Raw genomic sequence first — 23831 nt, 5'->3', positions numbered from 1 at the left:
CAATCACAAACATGGAGAAGCGCACTGACAGCGCAGCGTCATACTTCCTGAATGAAAAGTCCCGCTAAAAAGAGAACCAGCTTCGGATGACCGGAAAGCCGGAGTTTTCCCTGAATTTAGCCGGCTAAGCGAAAATCCTGCTTCGCAGTATACCCCCCTGGAGACAATAACGTACAACCAATAATTATGAGAGAGTCAGAGTGAAGGTTGACAAAAGGTTTATTCCTTGTAACCTATCATAACATAAAATTAAACAGAAACACTCTGTTGGTGAGGAGGAGGAGGAGGAGGAGGAGGAGGAGGAGGAGGAGGAGGAGGAGGAGGGGAGGAGGAGGAGGAGGAGGAGGAGGAGGAGGAGGAGGAGGAGGAGGAGGAGTCAAAGGATTGTGCCAAACAAAAGAAACAAGCATAACAAAACCAGGCCTATCTCTACAACTATCCTTTGAATACAAAAGGGACTTCCAGGTGTACCTACGTTTAAAGGGGCCCTTCTTAAACTAAAGGCCCTTAAACTTCCCTTTCCTGTGGTGTTTTCTATATGTTTTAGTGCATGTAAATGGTCTGCAAAGGCTAAAATCCCACCCTTCCTCCTCCCGCCTCCATCGGATGTTTACTTCCTGAACATAGTGATATCACTATGTAATATTCGCACTTCTATTGGCTATCGCATCAACACATTGCACGTGATTGGTTAAGGGGCGGGACTTCTCTAAGCGGTTGACCAATCACAACAAAGCCGGCCAGCTAACCAATCAGAGCAGACTGGCACAACATACACATATTTTGACTGACTAAAGGAACCTTTAAAATAAAAACATTTGATTTCTGAAATACACAAACTCTAATAAATAATGCTTTTACTTCTTCTGCCTTTCACCTAAAGGACCCCAGAGATGCCCTCTGTGCCTGTATTAAATGTGTCATTGCACATGAACAGATATCAGAACATATGAAACTACAGTATACATACCAAACAAAGCCATACAACAATAACAACAACAACAACAACAACAACAACAACAACAACAACAACACCATATAAAGATGCCATTTGCAGGCTCAAAATGACTGTGGGTCCCACACCTGTAGATTGAAATGTCCTCATTAGTGACATTTGTGGACAATTATCTTGAAGCTTTTCTAACCAGATGTCTTGTATTCTTTCAGGTGCTTCTCACAGGAGCTGCGACCGGGAACATCTGATGACAGAACGTCTGTAGCAAGTCATGCCTGCTGAAGAGCCTCGTGAACAGAATCAGAATTCAAAACACTGAAGATCAAGCTGGGTTAAGAAGCTTTTAAATTCATAACTGACACTTTGAGGAGCTCACCTTCTCAGACGATTCACTTTTCTACCTGTTGTTGCTTTTCCTGCGAAAAGAAGCAGTTTTTTTCGAGTTCTTTGAGTGCCTTCTGAAAGCTTTGACCCACATTTGAAGCACTTATGGGAAAACGTCGCATTTAGCACGCCACTTTTGCAAAAGTGGTGCAACTTTTTTATATTCAGGGTCGCTGACCTCTGGCTCTAGTTAGAAAGAAACACATGCACGTACACTGACACACACCTGGTGTTTCTGGCCTCTTGTTTAAACAGCTTTTCTCTCCACATAAATCACAGAGGACACTGGCCTTGAATGCGATCTGACACGTGTTCTTTGCATTGTCTGAAAGAAGAGTCACGTCTCTGATTGAGAAGGAAAGCTATTGTGACACCTGATAAACGCATTAAAACCCTCACACCGCCGCAGGGACGGTTACTCCGCTAAGTAAAGCCATCATTACACTGTTTAGTCACTTCCTAAAAAACATGTGGTGCTGAAAAGTAGTCCACGTTGATTTAAAAAGTGTGCATGTGTCCCATTGACAGCCCTTTCTGGGTCACGTCACTTTGACTGACCTAGATTTGAAAATACATTTGGAGGAAGATGTGTGTGCAAGAGGACAGGATACACACATGTTTAGATATAAACACAACACTATCTAACCTTGGAGATATCGTTTGCATTCTTACTTCTTATGTCCTACCTAGCAAACCTTTTGTCTAGGCCCTTCACACAATACAAACTTCTTATAAGACGTCTTTAAAAGTCTCCAGTTGATTTTCCTTCCTCACCACCCTCGATGAACACCTTCCCTTCCTTCTCCGCCCCTCCTCCCAACACGCCCATCCTCAAGTCAGTGTGTAAGCCGTGCCTTCGGGCCCCGTGGAGGATGAACGATGTTCCCACACTTGACTACGAGTTCCTTCTGTCCCCGGCCAGCTCCTCCCTCCCTGGCAGTGCCGGGGGGGGTAGCAGCAGCCCCCCCCTCTCACTGGGTGGCGTGGACAATGAGCAACGCACCGCCCTGGCCTTCGTCGGCCTCCTCGTCCTCTTCCTGGTCTTCCTGCTGGTCCGGTGCTTCAGGATCCTGCTGGACCCCTACAGCCGCATGCCTTCATCGTCCTGGACCGACCACAAGGAGGGGATGGAGAGGGGCCAGTTCGGTTATGCACTGGTTTAGCGATGTGTGAACAGGAACATATTTCACTGAGAGCAATTTAGATCTGGGAATGGATAATGCATAATGTTGTGAATGCACTCTAACAGGAGGGGTGTGTCCTGGTGTACAGTTTTAAAATGATGAATTATGAATCTGCAGCATCGGGTGACCAGACATCCGGGAAGATTCGGGACTGTACCAAATGATGAAGAGCTCTCATGTATCCTGCCCTATTCGCCCCAAAACTTAGATTCAATCGAGGTGTGTTTTGCTATAGCCGAATACAACATTGAATACTTTGAAACAACTGATGTAAGAAGTACTCAGCACCTTTACTCGAGGGAAAAGTACTAATACGACAGTAAATATATACTCTGTTAAGTAAAACTGAATTCCTTTTTTTGAATTAGCATCAATTTATACTTAAAGTACCAAAACTAGAAGGTAAAAAGTACAATATACGCGTCCAAATTGTAGTGTAGTATGAACTAGCATAAAGTGGAAATACTTATGTAAGTAAATAGACCTCCAAATTGTACTTAAGTACTTGAGTACATTTACTAAGTTACTTCTTACCCTTTGGGGATTTGTTTTGGTGTTTCCCCTCACACATGAATTATGGCTTTCGTAGTTTTGTAGCCTTGCACGGTAGATCTGACGTTTAATTGAAAATCTTCGGTGGAAATTAAACTTCCCTCGCTGACATGGTGCCAGCGAAATAGTTTGAGCAAAAACTGAAGGTACTATACTGTTTTAGGAGGAAAATACCCAGAGATCATTGATGCCTTACATGATCCAAACAAAGTCATTGCAACGTCTGCAGGAAATGAATATACTATGATTAATACTAGTGTTCCTTGACACTAAATGTCATGTTCTGGAGGGCATTCCCGACTCCCCTGTTCCCCGAATTACACCCATTATCATCTGGTCACCCTACGGCAGGAAGAATAACAGGTTTGGTTACACAACAACATGCACACAGCCCACTGGACTCTGTGCGAGACAAACCCCCAGATGTTGCTCCATGAAGGACAGGAATAATGAGCTGCACAGCTGAGCCATAACCTGAACCTACTGTTCCCATCCAGCATGCCACAGCACCTCCTTAGGGCTAGGGTCTCCAAACTCCACAGCTTGCCAGTATTTAAAAGGAGTAGAACTTAAAGGGGACATATCAAGGGTAAACTCACGTGTTCAGTGCTTGTGCAGATACATTTGAGTATCTGGAGTGCCTACACCTCTACAAACAGTGAAATAAGACAACCAGAATGTTATTTTGTGGGTAGCTGCGCTTATAAAACATGACATTCAGATGTTGCTATACTTCCTATATTACATGGAGATTCATTAAAATATACCTCCCCAATTTCAGGACAACCTTTGCAATTCTTGCCCTAGCCAATCAGAACAAACTAGGCTTTTCCTGGAGTTGGTCTTAAAGAGACAGGCGCTAAAACGGCACATTTGAGACAGAGGGTAAAACATGTTTTTTAAAGAAGCCGATATGTAGAAAATAATGTGCTTTTTAACATTGAAGCATGTGAACATGTTCTAGTAGAAACCCCTTATACATGTATGAACCTGAAAATGGGCATGATATGTCCCCTTTAAATTAAGGAGTTTATTTTTCTTTGGGACTCACTGCAGTTTCATGAACCTTTTAGGCAGGTAGTTTGTGTCTCCATAACATGTTGTCAGTGTATATTTGGTGTGTTACTGTGTATGTAACTGAGAAGCCATATTACATCCATCATCTCTTATTACTGCAAGTAAAGTTTATGCTCACTGGTTGTGTGCTTTGCTTTGGTCAGCCTGCCACGTTTGGCGATGAAGCAAACAGCGACCTTTAGGCAAGAGAAAGCTTTATTTTTCTATTCCTGACTCGAGTTTGGGGAGTCTCCTTTTTGCTATCTTTCTGTCCTCTTACTGTGGATTTCTGACGGAGTCATGCAGCCACGTCTTAGAAGGAGGATACTCTGGGTCTTTCTTGCGTTTTTACATATTTTTCTGACTTGATCTGCTTTGTTTTTTAAAAACACTGTCATGAATCAGTGAAAAAAAAACGTTATTCTACCTTATTTCCACTGGAAATTAAATAAATGATTGCTACTTATTTGTCACGTTGCCTCAGTTTTGTTACCAACACACACACACACACACACACACACACACACACACACACACACACACACACACACACACACACACACACACACACACACACACACACACACACACACACACACACACACACACAGACAATTCTAACAGATGCAGAAGAAGTCGCTGGAGCCAGACATGAACGATGCAAAATAACTTTATTACGTCAAAGTCCAAGCAGACCCAGTGATCGTACTGTTTGACGAAGGTTGCCATAGTGACGCAATGCAATTTCTCCATAGCATTTTGGAAAATAGCTCGAAATAAGGTCTGACTGGACAGGAAGGAGATGTCATTTCTAATCTGGAAGTGAATTACATGTACAATTTTTTGTAAACAATATGTTTATTAATTTTTCATTATTTTAAACAACAAGACATACCATACAAATACTTACGACAACGAAACATCAAAATAAAACAAATGATGTGAAAAACAGAGACAAAGACAAGACTTCAACAATTAAATGAAATTGAAATATAAAATATATAATACAAATAAGAGACATTAATGAAATGAAATTTAAAAATAAAATAAAATTGGGCAGTAGCAACATTATCCTAAAAAGTGTACATAGTCACAGCAGTTTAAGAAGTACTTTACATTTCCATTCAACCAGATCGCTCTCATGGATTCCCATTGTTACTTCTTGGCATGTTTGACACATTAACATCACCTAACAGTTGAGTAAACGGACGGGCCCCAAACCCTATCATAGGTTTCATTTTTCCTTTTCAGAATATACGTTATTTTTTAGGCACGTCCAGCTGGGAAGAGACCAAGGGGTAGACCTAGGACCAGGCGGAGGGATTATATCTCTTCGCTGGCCTGGGAGCGCCTTGGGACCCCCCAGTCAGAGCTGGTTGATGTCGCCAGGGAAAAGAAAGTTTGGGGCTCTCTGCTGGAACTGCTACCCGCGACCCGCGACCCCCGCGACCCGACCACGGATAAGCGGGAGAAGATGGATGTATGGATGGACGTTATTTTTTCCATAGAACAGCAATTACTCATTTCCCTACAAGTAACTTTTAACGTGCTGACTTCACAAAATGTATTTGGTATCATTCGTCTGCTGCTTATGTTTTTTTATATGAATGTTATTACAGTAAACCCACAGGAAGTGGCATGCGCTCATCTTGACTGAGTCACTGCGGGGAGGCGGATGACCGAGAAATGTATAAGAAAAAATAAGAGGCAGCAACTTTGAGGAAGTGACACATGGTGTCCACACAGTGACCAGTCTCGAGACTTACACGAATACAAGAGACGAGTTAAAACGGATTAAAATGTCCTCACTTCTTATTCTGCTGCTTCAGTTTACAGGTAAGGATTCCTACAACATATATATATTTAGAAACATTTAAAAAGGTAATGTATTCATCATTAATGTTACTTTATTACCTAATCTAATTTGAACCAAGACAGAGGTCTGTTTGTCTTCCAACGAGGGGAACTTTAAAACACAGGGAAACTTTTGTTGTATCTTAAATTAACATTTGTATTTCTCTGTATTCTTTATATTTCTCTCTTGTTTATTCAGGGACTGCAATTGGACAGCGTGTCCTCGTCCTCTCTGTCAGAGTTGGAGATGAAGCCACTTTGCCGTGTAACTATGTGACTCATGATCAGCGTGGATGTGAGAGTACGACCTGGCTCTTCAGTGATGCAGGAAACTCAGTAGCGCTGGTTAGACGTGGGCAGATTGGTAACCATGCTAAATCAGACAGACTGAGAGTCACAGAGAAATGTTCTCTGCTTGTGAAGAAGGTCACAGAGGAGGATGCTGGTCTTTACACCTGCAGACAGTTCAGCTCAGGAGAAGAACAAGAAGGTCCAGACATTCAAGTGTACCTGTCTGTTGTTACCAGTGAGTATTTACATCATGATGTTTCCAAACTTTCTCTGTTGAGCAAAATACTAAAGTTAATGCTACTCTTGTTGTCTTTCTCTCACAATATCTCCGTCTTCAGTGACTGGACATCAGGACAATGACGAGGTGACGTTACGCTGCTCTGTGAAGACATATGGAGACTGTGGACACACAGTGAAGTGGCTGTTTCAGGGTCGAGATGTGGATAAAGATCACAACGATATAAGGACATCCCAGTCCCGCTGCTCTGCTTCCGTGACATTTCCGACTTCTCATTTTAGTTACGCACCAAGGTCTAAGTTCTTTACTTGCTCAGTAAAGGATGGTTCCAACGTGCAGGCCTTCAGCCTTCAGTCCTCAGGTGAGAACCAGCAGTTTAAACATAATTTACTCATATATTTGTACTTATTTGACAGATTTGGAGTTTAAGTATAACATCACAATATAAATTACCCATAAGACAGTTTGCAAGTGAAACATTTGTTGATCTCTTTTCATCTGTTCAGGCGAGGACACAGCAGCGACAACAGAGAGCTACACCAGATCAGGCTTCACTACGACAGCTTCTGTAGTCACTGAATATGCAACAGGTTATTCTTTGTTTTTTAAATGGAAATTAGTTTAATTAACTCTAGTCTTAAATTAAAGGAAATGATTATTGATTTATATATTTATATATGAATATTGATTGATTACAAATCTTAAATCAAGGACTTTAAATTGGTTTGTCTTAAGGCCCGGTCACACCAGTCAAAGAACTGACACAGACGGACCCCGACTGTTGTGTCGCCTCTGTCACTACCCGATCTGCCGCCCTGCCCTATCTGCAGGGCGCATGTGCGAGATGGTCCGCCATATTGGACAACTATCTGCCATACATTCACAGTAAATAGTTATTCAGCTATCTAACAGAAGTTAAATCCATTTCTCACTTATTCTGACAATGTACTTAACCCTAAATAAAAGAACCCAATAAAAAGAGTTGTTAAATAATAGTGAAGTCACGTTGTAATAACAATAACTCATCTCTCTCTCTCTCTCTCTCTCTCTCTCTCTCTCTCTCTCTCTCTCTCATTTTCTTTTTGTGCCACTGTGTCAAGTGTCCTACTTGGGTTGCCGTACGGAGTTGACCATCTCGCACATGCGCACTGCCGACGGCCAAGTTGCACGTACGCACTGCGCATGCGTGAGTGGCAATAACTCTCCTTACCAGCAGGCGGCGGTAGTGTGTATTCGTCATTCAAAAGAGGCAACAACCGGAAGACAATGAGAGATAACTGAGAGAAGAAGAAGAACAGACTGCGTGATATAAACAAACAACAAATAGCGTGTGCGTTCCATTTTCACTCTACAGCGAGAAGCTCACGGGGCTTTCCCGAAGCTGAGTCGAGAGCTGGAGTTAAATGAAATAGTTTGTTTGGGTCCCTCACTTCCGTTTCACTTCTCATGCACTGATTCGCTAGCTGAACAGCCAATCAGAGTGATTTATTTTGCCGACAGCCTTTGGCCGAAAACCCGCCGATTCAACATGTTGATTTTCGGCCGAAAAGGCATCGGCCCGGCTGAAAAGTCCCGACGGTGCGGGACACACCAATCTGAGTAGGGCGTGTCGATGCTCATCGTCGGCCTGACGCTCACCGACGCCGATAATCGGCCTGGTGTGTCCGTGCCTTAAAGCTGCTTTTTTTAAATGAGGAAATACATTTTCACAAGAAATAACATCACATCTAAATGTTATGATTGTAATTCCTTTTCCAGGTTGGTGGTGGTGGATCATCGTTGTGATAGTGGGTGTTGCAGCACTCATAATAATCAATACGCCTGTCATCGGACGGACGAGGACTCAAGGTGAGGACATTCACACATTATACTTTACAAACAACAAGCTTTTGAGAAACTTGGATTTTAACTATGAAAGATTACATTGATGCTCTTTGGCCTCTTCAGGACAGAGACCTCAGACGGATGAAAACATTGTACGTTTTATGGATAAGAAGACAAACGTTGAATCAGATCAAACAGTGTCGTACAAATCTAAACCAGATTAAATAGAAAGAGATGAGGGGAGAGAGGATGAAGGGATGTACAGAGAGAGGGATTAAGAGATGAAGGGATGTAAGGAGGGATGGATATAGGGAGGGTTTTCAAAGAATTGAGGGGTGGTTGAAGGGATGTAGGTATATTAGCTGCTTTCACACCAAGTACTTTGCCGTACTTAGTGCCCCGGCACTTATACCTCATTCACACCAACGGTGTTTCAGGGCCGGTTCGGAGCTGGAGCTTGAAAAGCACCGGGTTTTCCTGTTCACACCGCAGCGGAGCCGCCTCTTAGCTCCGGAATCCGGTTTGTTTCAAGCACCAAAAAATTGTCCGGCTGGAGCAAAAGCACCGCATACGTCACGCTTACGTCGAGGCGGGGGCAGGGGCGGGATCAACTCCTGAACAACAACAAAAAGCCGGCGTTTTATCCAGTTTGTACACAACGATGGAGAAACTTAGCAAGCAGCAGTGGTCCACAGAAGAGACCAGCTACCTGCTGGGAATCTGGTCTTCCGAAGAGGTACAGAGGAAGCTGGAGCACAATCGGCCATTGTTGTCGCTGTGAGGGGTTTCCGCACGGTTTGGCTTTATGAAGCAGGCACGCAAACGGTTACGTCATGACGCAAACGATGACGCAATGACGCAGCACCAGTCGGATTCTGGGCGGTGTGAAAAGAGCCGGAGCTAAACCGAAGAACCGGTTTTTAACCTGAAAAGCTCTAGCACGGAGCTTGAACCAGAGTTGCGTTGGTGTGAATGAGGTATTAGTGCCCCGGCACTTAGTACCCCAGGGCACTAAGTACCAATCGCGTTCACACCGGAATAAGTCCCTGGGGAAAGATTATGCAATTGAGCCGCTGACATCACTTCTTCTTCTTCTGCTTTCGGTTTACTGGCAGGCCGCAAACAGGGCCTTCCGAGTAAATCGCCAGAACGCCGACACCTTCTCATCTCCACCGCTCCCATGTTTTCTTTGTGTTGCCATAAGTTATTCTCTCTCCGTTGGTGCGCGGGGCTAATGCTAATAATGCTAATGCCACAAATACAATGGCGGCTTCACAAAACTTTTCAGAGTTTTACGGGTCGTGGTTTGCAATTCGCCCCGCCAATCAGAGATTGGTACTTTTTTGGTACCACCTCTCAGCAGGCACTAAAAATGGGGGTAAAAGTTCCTGGCACTAAGTTCTCTTTTTGGTGTGAACGCAACATAAGGGGTACTAATGAAACTAAATGGGAAAAGTACGGGGAAAACTGCGGTGTGAATGCGCCTAATGAGGGATAAAAGGATGAAGGGACAAAGGGAATTAGGGATGAAAGGTTTGAAGGGATTTAGGGACATATGGATATAGGGAGGGATGAAGAGTCGAAGGGTTGAAGGGATGAATGGATTACAGAGAGAAGGGGTGAATGGAAGCAAACACAGATGGATTAAATCAATGTGAGTTTTTACAACAAAATACTGAACTGTTTTTACTCTCTCTTCATTATAAACTGATAAACACAGACACAAACTACAGCCTGCAAAGAGACCATAGATCTGAATCAACACCTCTTTGAACCAGTAACAACTGAACATGATGAATTCAGATTAAAGGTTATTCCCCTGAATTACATCACATAGAGGATTTCCCCACCTTAACACTCGTGGCTTTTAGCAATGCTAATAGTTTTGTTGTATCAGAAAACAATGTGTATGTTACTGTGAATAATGTGCAGGACACAATCTAGTTTCTAAGCAAACTGTCCAGAAGTCAGTAGATTAAATCAGATCAGACGGTAACTGATGGTGCGTTCAGGGTCTGCTGACTCAACTGCGAACGGTATTTTACTTTGTTTTTTTTGTTTTTTACCTCTACTACGGCATACCGTCCAGCCTCCGCAATAAACTCCAACATATCCAGAACTCTGCTGCCCGCCTCCTCACCCGCTCCCGAGACCACATCACTCCCGTCCTCCAGAACCTTCACTGGCTCCCCGTCCGTCAAAGAATCAACTTCAAAGTCCTCCTGATTACTCACAAAGCCCTCAACAATCAGGCCCCTTCCCCCTACCTCACAGACCTGCTGCACCACCACGCCCCTTCCCGCTGCCTCCGCTCATCAGAAGCCAACCTCCTCTCCATCCCCACCCGCATCAATCACCGGACCTGGGGGGACAGAGCCTTCTCCGTCGCTGCCCCCTCCCTCTGGAACTCACTCCCCCAACCCATCAGAGACTGCACCGACCTCACCACCTTCAAAGAACTGTATTATTTGACTTTAACTTTAACTATATATTTATTTGTTGTTCCTTCCTTTTCTTTTCTCTTCACTATATCTGTAAAGCGTCTTTGAGCACCTGTAAAAGCGCTAACAAATTGAATCTATTATTATTATTATTTTCCACAGGTGCGTTATGATGTAGAGATGATGGTACAGTGCACTGAGAAAACATCAGACCTCTTGATGGAGTTTGAGCAACACTTCTGCCTCCATCAGACTCCACTGATCAACAACGTCTATCTGTCCTCATGTTTCACATCATGAGTGGAAGATTTTACAATCATTCTGAATTACATATTATTTCATTTTAGTTTTGATCTAATAAACCACTGGATGTCACTGTAAATAGCTTTTAACGCTAGTTTCCTTTCCTATATTGTCTTCATGCTGAAGGTCTCAGAGCTGATTTTAATACTGATTCTGTGGTTGAGACACATTTAAGAGACGGATCACGTTTTGTTCAGTTGGATAATATCCACATTTTATACTACTTTTATAATTTTGGAATCATAAATCTATTGATGTACAATTAGAAAATTATAAAAGTAGGGTAGACATGTGGATATTGTCAAAGAATATTTCTGTCTTTACTCCTAGATATTTAACCTATTCTGTGTGTTGACATTTACGACCAACCCTGCTTCTAATCTCCCGTAAGGAATGTGATAATGCAGTCGTATGTTGATACTACCAGGTTTTATGGCCTGACCTAGCGGGCACAGGGGGGGTTTTACGACAGTGAGAATGCTGGCTTCTAAGCACCACAGATGTGAGAGACATCTCCTGTGTCTCCAGGTGTCTACGCCCATCCCCAATATGTGGATTTGACTCTGTAAACTAGTTAAAGGGTCTACCAAGATGCGAGGCGGATCAGATTTGACATGGCAACCCACCCGTGCAGTCAGAACCTTTGACTGTGTGACTTGTGATGTGAATTTGTCGATACTTGTATTAAATCTCAGTGTTTGACATCAGAACTCCTGCTCGTCCCGTGTCTCCTTCATCATGAGTCGGTGACTCCCACTGCATTGCTACACAGAAGTTTCCTCCACAGATATTAACCGACTGAACAAAACGTGATCCGTCAACCACAGACCTTAGCTATTTTCCAAAATCCTATGGAGAAATTACATTGCTTTTTTGTCGAAGGAACCGGAAGGAACCCATGCGCAGCTTACTTCCGGGTTTTAGGACGCGTCACTGTGGTGCTCTATTAGCCTTTAAATAGCAGAAGTATCCTTGTTTCTCAATGGTCGACCTAGGTAAAGAATGTTCTATATCGTATAAGGCTTCGCCCTCTAAGGCTATCGCTATTGGGTAATCCCCTCTGCATGTGTGCAGCACTGACAGACTTATTCCACGCCCACCTATGACGTGGGCCCCACCTCCAGGCTCACTTCCGTGTAAATAGGAAGTAGGCCCTACAATCCACTCCTACTTTTCTTCAGCACTCCGTTGCAGAAGCATTGACAGGCAAAACCAGTTCTTTTAAGAGCTACTTACTGAAAAACAAACATTCCTCCTAAAAAGCTTTGTTTTTCGGGTAAGATGGAGACTGGGCAGGAAAATCAAGGTTGCGTTAGGGATTGCCTCACATGCGGGTCGGTATACATCATGAGCTTTGACAGGCACTCACAGTGTGAGTCCTGCCTGGGAATAGAGCATGCGAACGCTGCTCTCACTCCCGGGGTATCATGCTCGCATTGTGCCCGTCTGCCGCTGGCCCTCAGACAGCAGAGAGCGGACGCTCTCGCTGCTGCAGCTGCCGAGGACGATTGGCCCATCCAGGAGGAGTACTCCGGGGACAAAGCCCTTGATTTCCTGGATCCGAATGGCGGGCACGAGTCGGACGACTACGTCCCCTCCATTCAGGGATCACCGGGTGAGGAGTCCCCCATTATCTCTCCCCTCCGGACGGAGGAAACAGGTAGGGGACCCGGTGTAGGTCCGGTGTATGATCCCGTGATCCCTGTCTCCGCCACCACGGCGTTGCCGTCGATTGGCGGGATTCTCCTGGAACTTCCAGAGATTATATCCAAGGCGGCCGCCTGGAGAAATCTCCCCGTTCCCCTAGCTCAGGAGAGCTCGCCTCCGGATGACATGTCCGGGGTGTTCTCCCGGGTACACAGGGTAAGGAGTGACCCGGTCTGGCCACGCTTCCCGGCCATAAGGAAGTACCAGGAGGGGGCGGCGGAGGACCCTGGAGCAATGAGGGCTCCGATAGGGACATACGTGCCCCTCACGAGAGTGGTGGGATTCACGGATGTAGGTTTCCCGACCGTGCCTCCTCTAGAGCCGAACCTCACAGCGTTCTTTGGGGCTAGGCAGGCCAGCACAGTTACCGGATGGCAACCCATGCTGGCTGCCACCAAAGATCGGTTTGTCGCCCGACAGACGGACAGAATGCACCAGTGTGCGTTTCAGGCGGCAGCGGCAGCGAACAATATAGCGTTGCTGTCAAACTCCATGGTGGAAATGTCCGAGCGGTCAAAAAGTGTCCTCAGTGGAGGCTGAGGAGATAGGGAAGGCGGCCAGTACTGCACTTACACTGTGCGCAGCAGTCGCAGTCTCGCAGGCGCGGATTGCGGCATGGGCGACACAGGTCCACCGGTATCTCTGGCTACAGCAGGGGAATATACCGGAGGGTGCAGGAAAGGATCTGCTGGAGGCTCCAATCAGTCCGGACGGACTATTTGGACCACAGTTCCACACCATGGTGGAGACTATGAAATCTGCGGCAGAGCAGGCAGATGACATAAGGCGTCACGCTAGCTGGCTTAGGGACAAACGGCCTCAGCGACAGCAGCGGCAGCAACGACAGCACCCGCAGCCCCCGCAACAGTCTCAACGGGGGCAGCGCGGACAGCGGCGAGAACAGCAACGGCGTCAGAATCGCCCTTCGGCAGCTGCAGGGGCTCCGTCCCAGGTCTCCGCTCCTCCGCCGCAGAGACAGGATCTGCAGGTTCTCTGGTTCTCCCTGAGAAGGCAGGATCACCCCCCTCTAGGGGTGGACGCGTTCGCACACAGACCTTGGCCCAGGGTGTTACTATACGCTTTCCCACCAGTCCCTCTGATCCCTCGGTTCCTGGACCGAGTGCAGGAGGAGCGACTGATAGCGGTCTTAATAGCCCCGGAGCGCACGGGAGCGTCCTGGTTTCCCTGCATGCAGCGGATGCTGTCAGGGAGACCGTGGGGAAATTCCGTGGCGGGGGGATGCTCTCTCCCAGGTGGAGGGAGCAATCAGCGGTCACCCAGTATTAGGCCAACGTTTGTGGGCATGACCCCTGAACGGGAACACTTAGAGGGGCTCGGCCTCTCTCAAGATGTTGTGAGCACTATTCAGGGATCTAGAGCGACGTCCACCAGGGCGTCTTACACAGCCAAATGGACGGCGTCCCAGCGTTGGTGTGTAGGGAAAGGCGTGGACCCCGTTGCGTGTCCCCTGCCTCACGTGCTGTCATTCCTCCAGCTGTTGCTGGACAGGAATTTGGCCTATAGCACGACGAAAACATATGCGGCTGCCATCTCGTCATGCCATGTAGGGTTTGGGGTCAGCACGGTGTTTAGTCACCCTCTGACAAAACGATTCCTACGAGGAGTACAGAGACTCAGACCGGTATCACGCGCTTTAGCGCCTCAGTGGGATTTGGCTGGAGTGCTGTGCGCACTGAGTAAAGCTCCTTTTGAACCGCTGGATCAAGTTCCCCTGAAGTTTCTGTCAGCCAAGGTAGCGCTGCTCCTGGCTCTGACAGCAGCTAAAGGGTGAGTGATGTGTCTGCTCTCTCTGTGGCTCCGTCATGTCTCCAGATCCAAGGAGATGGCAGCTCAGCGGTGTTGCGCCCGAACCCGGCGTTTATGCCAAAGGTGATCACAAGCTCGTTTAGATCGAGAGTGATAACCTTGGAGGGTTTCTTTCCTCCGCCTCACACATCAGAGGAGGAAGCCACATCTCATCTCCTCTGTCCCGCGTGCGCTGGCATGCTATGTTGCGCGCACGGCTGCTTTACGCAAATCCCAGTGTCTGTTTGTGCATTACAGAGAGCGCTCATTAGGACGGCCTCTGTCTGCACAGCGCCTGTCACACTGGCTGGGTGAGGCGGTGTCACAGGCGTATGTCTCCTCGGGGTGGATCCCCGGGAAAACATCAAAGCGCACAGCACCAGGAGAATATCAACTTCTGTGGCGTTGCACGGAGGAATGACAGTGGAAGACATTTGCAATGCTGCATCTTGGTCTTCACCCTGTTCTTTTATTCGTTTTTATTTGAGGGATGTCTCCCACTCCTCTCTGACACACTCAGTACTGAATAGCCTGCCAGAATGAGTAATGTCGAGGGTTTTCAATTGCAGGCCCTCTCTCCTGCCTGTCGGCACTGAGAGAGCGGCCGTTTGTTCCCCTCTCTTGATCGTTTTTAACAAGTGAGACTCGATCTCTTCTTTTATAAACGACAGGTAGCCCGATTAAGCCTATCTTCGTTCCTGATGGAGAAATATTCATTTTTTTAAATGCTATATTCCCCGGGAATGGGTTATTAACTGAGTAGGTGTGTTTTGTGCATCTGGTAACGGACGGAACCAGTGGGGCGTGGACTACATCCTGCTTCGCCCTTAACCCAATAGCGATAGCCTTAGAGGGCGAAGCCTCATACGATATAGCACTGGGGTTACGTAATGTAACCCAGCTTCTATGAGTATAGGCGCAGCCCTCTAAGGTTCGGGCCCCACTGGCGCCGTGAATAGCTGAAGAAAAGCTGTGGGAGCGGATTGTAGGTCATACTTCCTATTTATACGGAAGTGAGCCTGGAGGTGGGGCCCACGTGCAGAGGGGATTACCCAATAGCGATGGCCTTAGAGGGCTGCGCCTATACTCATAGAAGCTGGGTTACATTTCGTAACCCCAGATCATCCACCTCCGATTATTTCCCTGTAACCCTTCTTTGCATACGTCTCCTTCCAGGTGTCCATGTTGATATTACCACTATATTGTTGTTATCACTATGACCACTCTATACCTTGACCAAAACTTGACCTCGTTAGTCATTTCTAACCGATGAGAGGGGAGTTTTACCGTTGTCCACTTTCCTAATATAACTTCTTACCCCATACACTTCAGAGAATGAGAAGGACAGTTCTACCTGAACCCACTAAAAGTGGCCCTTTGAAACCATTTTGAATGATGATCTCGGGTATGGCATCGAATCTCAGTTTCCAAATAGGAAGTCCGACCTCAGGGGGCGTTCCAGTTGAAATTTCCCACTAGGAACTCAGATATTCCCGCTTCCCTGTACAACTGGAATGCACCAAATATCTCTCTATTATTTGAATCGCCCGGTCAGAGCTGGTGGGTGATGCCAGGGAAAAGGAAGTTTGGGACCTTTGCTGGGTCTGCTTTCCCCCGCAACCTGACTCCGGGTCAGCAGATTGCCGATGGATGGAAACATCTTAGGAAAAGAAAGAAGAATAACTCTGGACACAACACTTAAAAATATAACCCACAATACTTTATTGCCGTTAATGTCACTGGACAAAAGTTTACAATATGTGAATCACTCTAATTTTACAGACTGCCATTTGGTGTTATACATCTTTGGTTTATGCACATTCAGGATATTAAAAAATGTTCCGTGATTGATTCATTGATTGTCAGTTGGTACAGTGGGCGTGAAGCGACTGCATGATTGTCATTTCAGCTTTTCGGTGAACATTCGAGCAGTCTTCTTAATTTTCTATAAAACACAGATTTTTAAATGCAAACAGATGGAGATGACAGTATTGTTTCAAGGCACACTGAAGCTGAGAAGCACACGCAACACAATGCCTTTTTTAAACATAGTGGCAAATAAAGGAAGAATTACAAACTGACATTAACGATTCAAAGTATACAAAGGGTTCCCAGGTTAGAAACATGGTTATGTATTACAAACATTAAAGGCTGTGGGCAGTGCAGCAACATTGACTGTAGAGATTTAGCACCATAGATCCTAAATGGAGATATTATGGCATTGTACAGACAGTGTAAGCTTGTATGAGATAATAAATGATGGGAATGTTTATCGTTATTAAGTCCGTTTTACATGTAACCTTGGTGGTGGCTGATTGACAGTGGTTTCAAACAATACAGACAGGTTTTTTCTCAACAAAAAAAGACAACACTTAAAAGGCCTTCATCTTACTGTGAGTATTCGGTTTGGCAGCCTTGACATTGGAAAACAAAAACATCTACATTTTACTTAAAAATATACAATTTAATTTTCAAGAAGCAAGTTTGATAATATTGTTTTTTCAGCATTGAGACAAAAGACAGACGTACACAACAATAAATCCTAAAAAAAGAATAAGTCATTTTTGCAATCCAGATTCAAGACTGCACTTTGTACAGAGTACGAGATGGTATTATCTAGCACCCTTTTCCTCCTCGAGAGAAAAACAAATCGTGAGAAATGAAAGATGACCTGCTTGATATTTGGTTTCTTTATGAGGTTTGGTGTCTACCTGTGTGCGTGCCCTTACGCTGTACAACACTACCTTTAGTTACAGCTTAGGTTAACATGTCATGGGTCTTTGAGGCTGCAGTCAGCTGTGTTGTAAACAAGGTTAAGAAAGCTCACCGTAAAGTAAAATAAGTCCACTTATAATCGAGTTCTGCTCTATAGAGTGGTGCAGTTAAGACTTATCTTGTCGGCTAACAATTTTGGAATATCCCAGCAAATAAGAACAGTGGACACGACACGTTTCGTACTCTCCATAACACGTGTTTTATTAATTTCAAAGGTACTAAGCTAATGTTAGGCTAAAACAAGCTACAGCAGGGTAACATCACTTCCCGTAACCACCGCTAAGCTAACGGCGGCTAATGTTTGGCGTGATGACACCCTCCATATTTAAACGCCTATTGTATTTAATTAAAAAGGTCAAAAGCCAGAAGTAAAAAGCTAATGTTAGGCTAAAACAAGCTACAGAACGTCACCACCGCTAAGCTAACGGCGGCTAATGTTTGGCGTGATGACACCCTCCATATTTAAACGCCTATTGTATTTAATTAAAAAGGTCAAAAGCCAGAAGTAAAAAGCTAATGTTAGGCTAACACAAGCTACAGAACGTCACCACCGCTAAGCTAACGGCAGCTAATGTTTGGCGTGATGACACCCTCCATATTTAAACACCTATTGTATTTAATTAAAATGGTCAAAAGCCAGAAGTAAAAAGCTAATGTTAGGCTAACACAAGCTACAGAACGTCACCACCGCTAAGCTAACTGCGGCTAATGTTTGGCGTGATGACACCCTCCATATTTAAACACCTATTGTATTTAATTAAAAAGGTCAAAAGCCAGAAGTAAAAAGCTAATGTTAGGCTAACACAAGCTACAGAACGTCACCACCGCTAAGCTAACGGCAGCTAATGTTTGGCGTGATGACACCCTCCATATTTAAACACCTATTGTATTTAATTAAAATGGTCGAAAGCCAGAAGTAAAAAGCTAATGTTAGGCTAACACAAGCTACAGAACGTCACCACCGCTAAGCTAACTGCGGCTAATGTTTGGCGTGATGACACCCTCCATATTTAAACACCTATTGTATTTAATTAAAAAGGTCGAAAGCCAGAAGTAAAAAGCTAATGTTAGGCTAAAACAAGCTACAGAACGTCACCACCGCTAAGCTAACGGCGGCTAATGTTTGGCGTGATGACACCCTCCATATTTAAACACCTATTGTATTTAATTAAAAAGGTCGAAAGCCAGAAGTAAAAAGCTAATGTTAGGCTAACACAAGCTACAGAACGTCACCACCGCTAAGCTAACTGCGGCTAATGTTTGGCGTGATGACACCCTCCATATTTAAACACCTATTGTATTTAATTAAAAAGGTCGAAAGCCAGAAGTAAAAAGCTAATGTTAGGCTAACACAAGCTACAGAACGTCACCACCGCTAAGCTAACTGCGGCTAATGTTTGGCGTGATGACACCCTCCATATTTAAACACCTATTGTATTTAATTAAAAAGGTCAAAAGCCAGAAGTAAAAAGCTAATGTTAGGCTAAAACAAGCTACAGAATGTCACCACCGCTAAGCTAACGGCGGCTAATGTTCGGCGTGTTGACGTTTAGTTCCCATTTAAGCTACATACGCTTCAGATATTCACCAATTGGGTATTTACTTATGTTGTACAACAAAATGTGAAAATCTCTTTAGATTTTGTTAACCACATTTCTTATTTCAGGCATCTGACCAAAATCAAAAACGTTGTAAAATGCGGACTAATTTCCTGGTTTGAAGGGCTCATTCCTGCACCACTCTATTCTCCTGTAGCTTTTATGTTTCGGAGTTTTTTTTAAATGCAGAACCGGGAGAAGCTATCGACAAGGGGACAAGACTCTGGCCTTAAAGAAAAAGCTGTCTCTCAGGTCCAAAATCAGTGCTCCTGAAGCCTTAATCCCGACGAGATAAACACAAACATGATCTATCTCTTTCTCTGTGAGCTACTAACTGGTGTTTATTCCCCGCTCACGATGGATCCCGAGCGACACTAGCACCCTCTTGTTTCAAACTCTGCATCGCAGCACGGTGTCCGCACTGGCTGAGAAGCACTGAGGTAACCAAACACGACCGCACACACACGCAAACACGCTAATCCCTGCTTGACAAAAGTGGGCTACGTCAAGAGCAGCTCGTCTGAAAGTGGGTTTTCATACGGCTATGAAACAGACCTGCGATGGACTGAAGAACCTGAAATGCTGTGTAAATGTTGCAGTCCTTCGTGTTAACATTTTTCAAACAGCACAAATACATTAAATGACACACTACAATACTGAAAGGGGCGGACGTGACGAACATTGTTCCCCAGTGTTGTGAATTATTAAGATCACAGAGAGGTGAGAAAGTCCTTGGACCATATCCCTTATACTTATAATGTTGGCATCTGCTCTCTGCACTTATGTTCTTGTACTGCTTGTGTACAAAAGTGCTATTTTGTCTCTATCAGGGTGCTACGGTCCAAACACTGATCACCTCTCTGCTTTCTCCTCCACCGGTTCTCAGTGGAGTGCTGGGTCAACTACAAGTGGAGGGGCGCATGAGGAAGTGTAGTCATAAAACATGAACATATAATAACAAAAACAGTAACAAAGTGGTGGTAGAGTTGGGCTGATTGACTCAGTCTTTCGTAGCCCTTGATGCAGGTGGGGGTGCTCCTGCAGGGGGGAGGAGTTATCGGAGAAGAAGGGGTGGAAGGGAAGGTTAGAGGCTTTTAGGAATCAGTCCAGGACAGGATGGCGAGCGCACTCTGGGCTCAGTGCAGGTGGATGAGGAGCTTGATGCGCAGGGCGTCTCCTATCTCCCCTCGTAGGTAGTCAGTGTCGTGCTGCTCCTCCAGCTGGTGGAGTCTGCGGGGCCCGAAGAGCCTCAGGCTGGCGATCTCCAGCCGGTAGGATCCCGCGGGGGGCGCCCTCTTGGCGAGCCGGAGCACGCTCTTGCCGTCGCGTCGCTCCAGCAGGCGGAAGTGTTCGTTGGTGTTCCCGTGAGTGATGACGTAGCGGACGTGGTGCTCCAGAGGCTCCAGGGCCGGCAGGAGCTCCAGCAGAGGCTCCTTGTTGAGCAGCGAGGACAGAGTGAGGTTCATGGGGATCGGGCCCTGCGTGTCGATGCTGGCCATGCTCACTTCTGGCTCCTGGAGGATGAGGACAGAGGAACATTCATTATTAATATTAATGTATATTTTTTTTACGTTTATGTATGTTTATTTATGAGTTACTTTTAACAACAAGGCAATTCACAGTGTCTTACAAAACAAAAGTACCTTTATATTTCTCTAATTATACTTTGGGTTTTTCATTTTTTACAAACACAAACAATGACATCCACAAATAAATATATTAACAATGAGTGAATAAGACATGTACAAATGTATAATATACAACATGTTACTTACTAATACGTAACCAACCAAGTTACTCTCCCTTAATATGATTATTTTTTATATTAAAGAATGGTGTTTTCATTTTGTTTAGTGTTGTGAGTATTTCATTTTTTATTTAAATTGCATTTTGTGATTTTTCATTGATTTTTTATTATTATTTTCTTTTTAATTTACTAATTTTTTCACAAAAGAAAAAAAAATGCTAATGGGTTTAATTCATATGATACGGCACGTTTCTTTGTTTGTCTGTTTGTTGATTGTACTGTATGTAAAACCATTTATTTTAAACAGTATGTAATACAGTATTACATTTGACAGGATATCGTGCGGGTTCATGTGTAAAATATGGTGTATTTAAATTCTTAATAAAATCAAAGGCAGTTTGTCAACACGTACCTCGCTGAGTTCGTTTCCGTCAGTGTGGCGTCTGTGGCGCCCGTTCTTGGCTCCTCCTCCTGCTCCCGCTCCGTTGATCTTACACTCGTAGCACGACTCGGGAGACAGACTGTCCTCGTCATCGCCCTCCGTGACATGTCCCGGGAAACCTGAGCCGCTCATACAGTGACTGGAAGAAGCAATGAGATGATGTTTAGTCACAGGGAAGGAAATGCATTTTAAATTAATTCATTTCTACTCTCAGCATACCATAACCTATTGCAACGTACTGTATTGCATTGCATCTTATTGTATCACATCTCATTGTAGTATCATATCGTATCATATTGCATACTATCATATCATATTGCATCGTATCGTAAAGTTTTGTTTAATACCGCCTTGTATTGTATCAATTTGTATAGCATTGCCTCGTATTGTATCGTATCGTTTTGTTGTATCATATCGCATACTATCACCTTCTGTAGTATTGCATAGTATCGCATAGTATCGTATAGTTTTGTATCATACCGCCTCGTATTGTATTGTATACTATTGTATCGTATCACTTTGTATAGCATCGCCTCATCTTGGTTTGGTAACGCTCGTATCCTATAGTTTCGTAAGGTATGGTCTCGCTTTGTGTCGTATAGTCTCATATCGTATCTTAAACTTAATGAAAATGAATTGGCAATAACTCAGCACTGCATTGTACCATAACGTATAGCAGTGTTTCTCAAACGTTTTCATACCAAGGACCGCTTAAAGGCGGGGTAGGTAAGTTTCAGAAAGCGGCTCGAGATACACTTTTTGTTATATTCCATGGAATGCTCTTAACATCCCGATAGCAATGAATATCTGAAGTGCTTTGACAACAAATCCATAAAAAAATGTCATCTGTGGAAGCCGTAGCTCTGTAAAAAGTACAACCAATCCGCCCTGTCTGTCAGCCTTCCATCTCGTGCACGCACAAATGTATCTCGTGCCCTCATTGGGCGTGCATTGCGCGTTCATGTGTGTTGTTTTATTTATCCTTTATTTATCCAGGAATGTCCCATTGAGATACAAGATCTCTTCTTCCAGGGAGTCCTGACCAACACGGCACACAACAAGTTTCAACATAAAACAAAGGCATTAAACAAAAAAAACATACAATTCAAATATAAATACAGAAGGCCATTTGTGCAGTGGCAAGAAGCATAATCACATCAGCAATAGCATCAGGTAAAACAGTTACATGTTTCATGAAGGGCTAATCGTAGCATACCTTTAAAAGCATTTACAGTAGGAAGTGCCTCTAGACAAAGTTTTACTTGCAGCGTATTCCATAAAAAGGGAGCATAGTGGGAGAATGCAGCTTTACCGAGCTCTGACTGCATCAAAGGGACATTTAAAAGCATCCCATTTGCTGCTCGTCTAGTATTAAAAAAGCAAGTATAAAATGACAGAAGTCTGGAGATATATAAGGGCAGCTTACCTAGCAATGACTTAAGGATAAAAATCAACATGTGTGATTGTCTTCTTTGGTACAGAGAGGACCATCCTAAGGACTGATACAAAGTGCAGTGGTGGGTGCGAGAGCCTGCACCCGTTACAAAACGTATAGCAGTATGGTACCTGGTACCTGGTACCTGGTTGTAGGAGGTGCTCTAAGGAAGTCTGAAGGAAGGGGCGGATTCTTTTCGGCTGTGTACTTTCAAATTTTAGTGCACTCGAGCCGGTTTCTGAAACGTACCTACCCCACCTTTAACCAATAAAAAAACACTCGTGGACCACCTAACTCCACAAATATAAAAAGACACATCGTTTTTCTAGAACAGATTACAAATCGGCTGAAAATGGTACAAACAAGTGGCAACATGTGTGATGGGGTGTTGCGCCGCCATTGTGGAGATATTCCCGCGAGAGTGCGGACAACTTAAATTAATTTATTTATTTCAAATGTGAAATTATACCAATAGACTCACGCACCACCAGGGGGCGCTCACGGGCCACCAGTGGTCACCACACTTTGAGAAGCACTGACGTATAGTATCGTACTGTATCGCATCTCATTGTATCGTATCGTTTGGTATCATCGCTTATTGTATCGTTCCATACAGTATACTATTGTATTGAATTGCATAGTTTGGTATCGTATTGTATCGTATTGTATCGCATCGCCTTGTATCGTATGGCATGGTATCATATCGTAACGTATGCTATAGCATGTTATCGTTTTGTATCGTATAATCTCAGATCGTATCTTATGATACCATGGTATATCGTATTGCACCACATCGTCTCCTATCTTATTATTACGTATCATATGTGTCCCCTTACCCCTGTCCGGCCCTGTAGAAGCCCCCGGGGCAGCCGCACTGATACCCTCCGTCGGTGTTGGAGCAGCCGTAGATGCAGGGGTTGGAGCTGCCGCCGCTGCACTCGTTCACGTCCTGGCAGCCGCTGCCGCCCTGCTCGAAGTCAAAGCCGGAGGGACACACACACTTAAAGCTGCCCAGTGTGTTGTAGCAGGAGGCGGAGCCACACACCGACGCTCCCTGACACTCGTTCTCATCTGAAGGGCGAAAAGTGCAGAGACAGGAGATGAGAATGTGTACGAGAAAAATATGGTGTTATTCTTCCATTCAAGATAAGTGAGCTCAAGTATTTAACTCTGCATACGGCATAAATCAAATTGATAGGCTTATGCAAGAGGCCTTTTTAATATCATTACTTGCCACTT

General features: G+C 44.6%; 3 protein-coding genes across 5 annotated transcripts in view; 2 read left to right on the top strand and 1 right to left on the bottom strand.

Annotated features, from left to right (window-relative positions):
• LOC117445148 (cortexin-1-like) overlaps positions 1–4579 on the top strand; it is a 36378-nt gene extending 31799 nt beyond the window's left edge. For all 3 annotated transcript variants that reach the window (XM_034080589.2, XM_034080591.2, XM_034080590.2), the window contains one exon: positions 1168–4579. In XM_034080589.2, the coding sequence (XP_033936480.1) occupies positions 2122–2502 (381 nt within the window). In that variant the 5' untranslated portion in view covers positions 1168–2121 and the 3' untranslated portion in view covers positions 2503–4579. The remainder of the gene's footprint in view (positions 1–1167) is intronic.
• A 1292-nt stretch (positions 4580–5871) lies between these two features.
• LOC117445785 (uncharacterized) lies at positions 5872–11792 on the top strand. The gene is made up of 6 exons (XM_071202980.1): positions 5872–5967; positions 6185–6511; positions 6615–6875; positions 7021–7104; positions 8273–8362; positions 10428–11792. The coding sequence occupies exons 1-6, from the start codon at positions 5931–5933 to the stop codon at positions 10562–10564; spliced, it is 936 nt and encodes a 311-aa protein (XP_071059081.1). The 5' UTR covers positions 5872–5930; the 3' UTR covers positions 10565–11792.
• A 4501-nt stretch (positions 11793–16293) lies between these two features.
• The window catches only part of fbn2b (fibrillin 2b), a 123043-nt gene continuing 115505 nt past the window's right edge, over positions 16294–23831 (bottom strand). Inside the window, exons 63-65 of the mRNA XM_034080825.1 lie at positions 23429–23663; positions 21128–21296; positions 16294–20482 (exon numbers count right to left, since the gene is read on the bottom strand). Coding sequence (XP_033936716.1) covers positions 20105–20482; positions 21128–21296; positions 23429–23663 — 782 coding nt within the window. The 3' untranslated portion in view covers positions 16294–20104. The remainder of the gene's footprint in view (positions 20483–21127; positions 21297–23428; positions 23664–23831) is intronic.

The sequence above is a fragment of the Pseudochaenichthys georgianus genome, chromosome 4 (assembly GCF_902827115.2).
Source record: "Pseudochaenichthys georgianus chromosome 4, fPseGeo1.2, whole genome shotgun sequence".
In the NCBI taxonomy this organism is placed as follows: Eukaryota; Metazoa; Chordata; class Actinopteri; order Perciformes; family Channichthyidae; genus Pseudochaenichthys; species Pseudochaenichthys georgianus.
Note: the sequence above shows the minus strand (reverse complement) of the source record. Positions and strands in the feature narration are given on the sequence as shown.

Bases quoted from the DNA above. Each gene is read 5' to 3' on its own strand.
- LOC117445785 (XM_071202980.1), top strand. From the start codon at position 5,931: ATGTCCTCACTTCTTATTCTGCTGCTTCAGTTTACAG. The intron at 6,876-7,020 runs GTGAGAACCAGC...TCATCTGTTCAG, and splicing joins CTTCAGCCTTCAGTCCTCAG to GCGAGGACACAGCAGCGACA. The intron at 8,363-10,427 runs GTGAGGACATTC...CATACCGTCCAG, and splicing joins CGGACGGACGAGGACTCAAG to CCTCCGCAATAAACTCCAAC.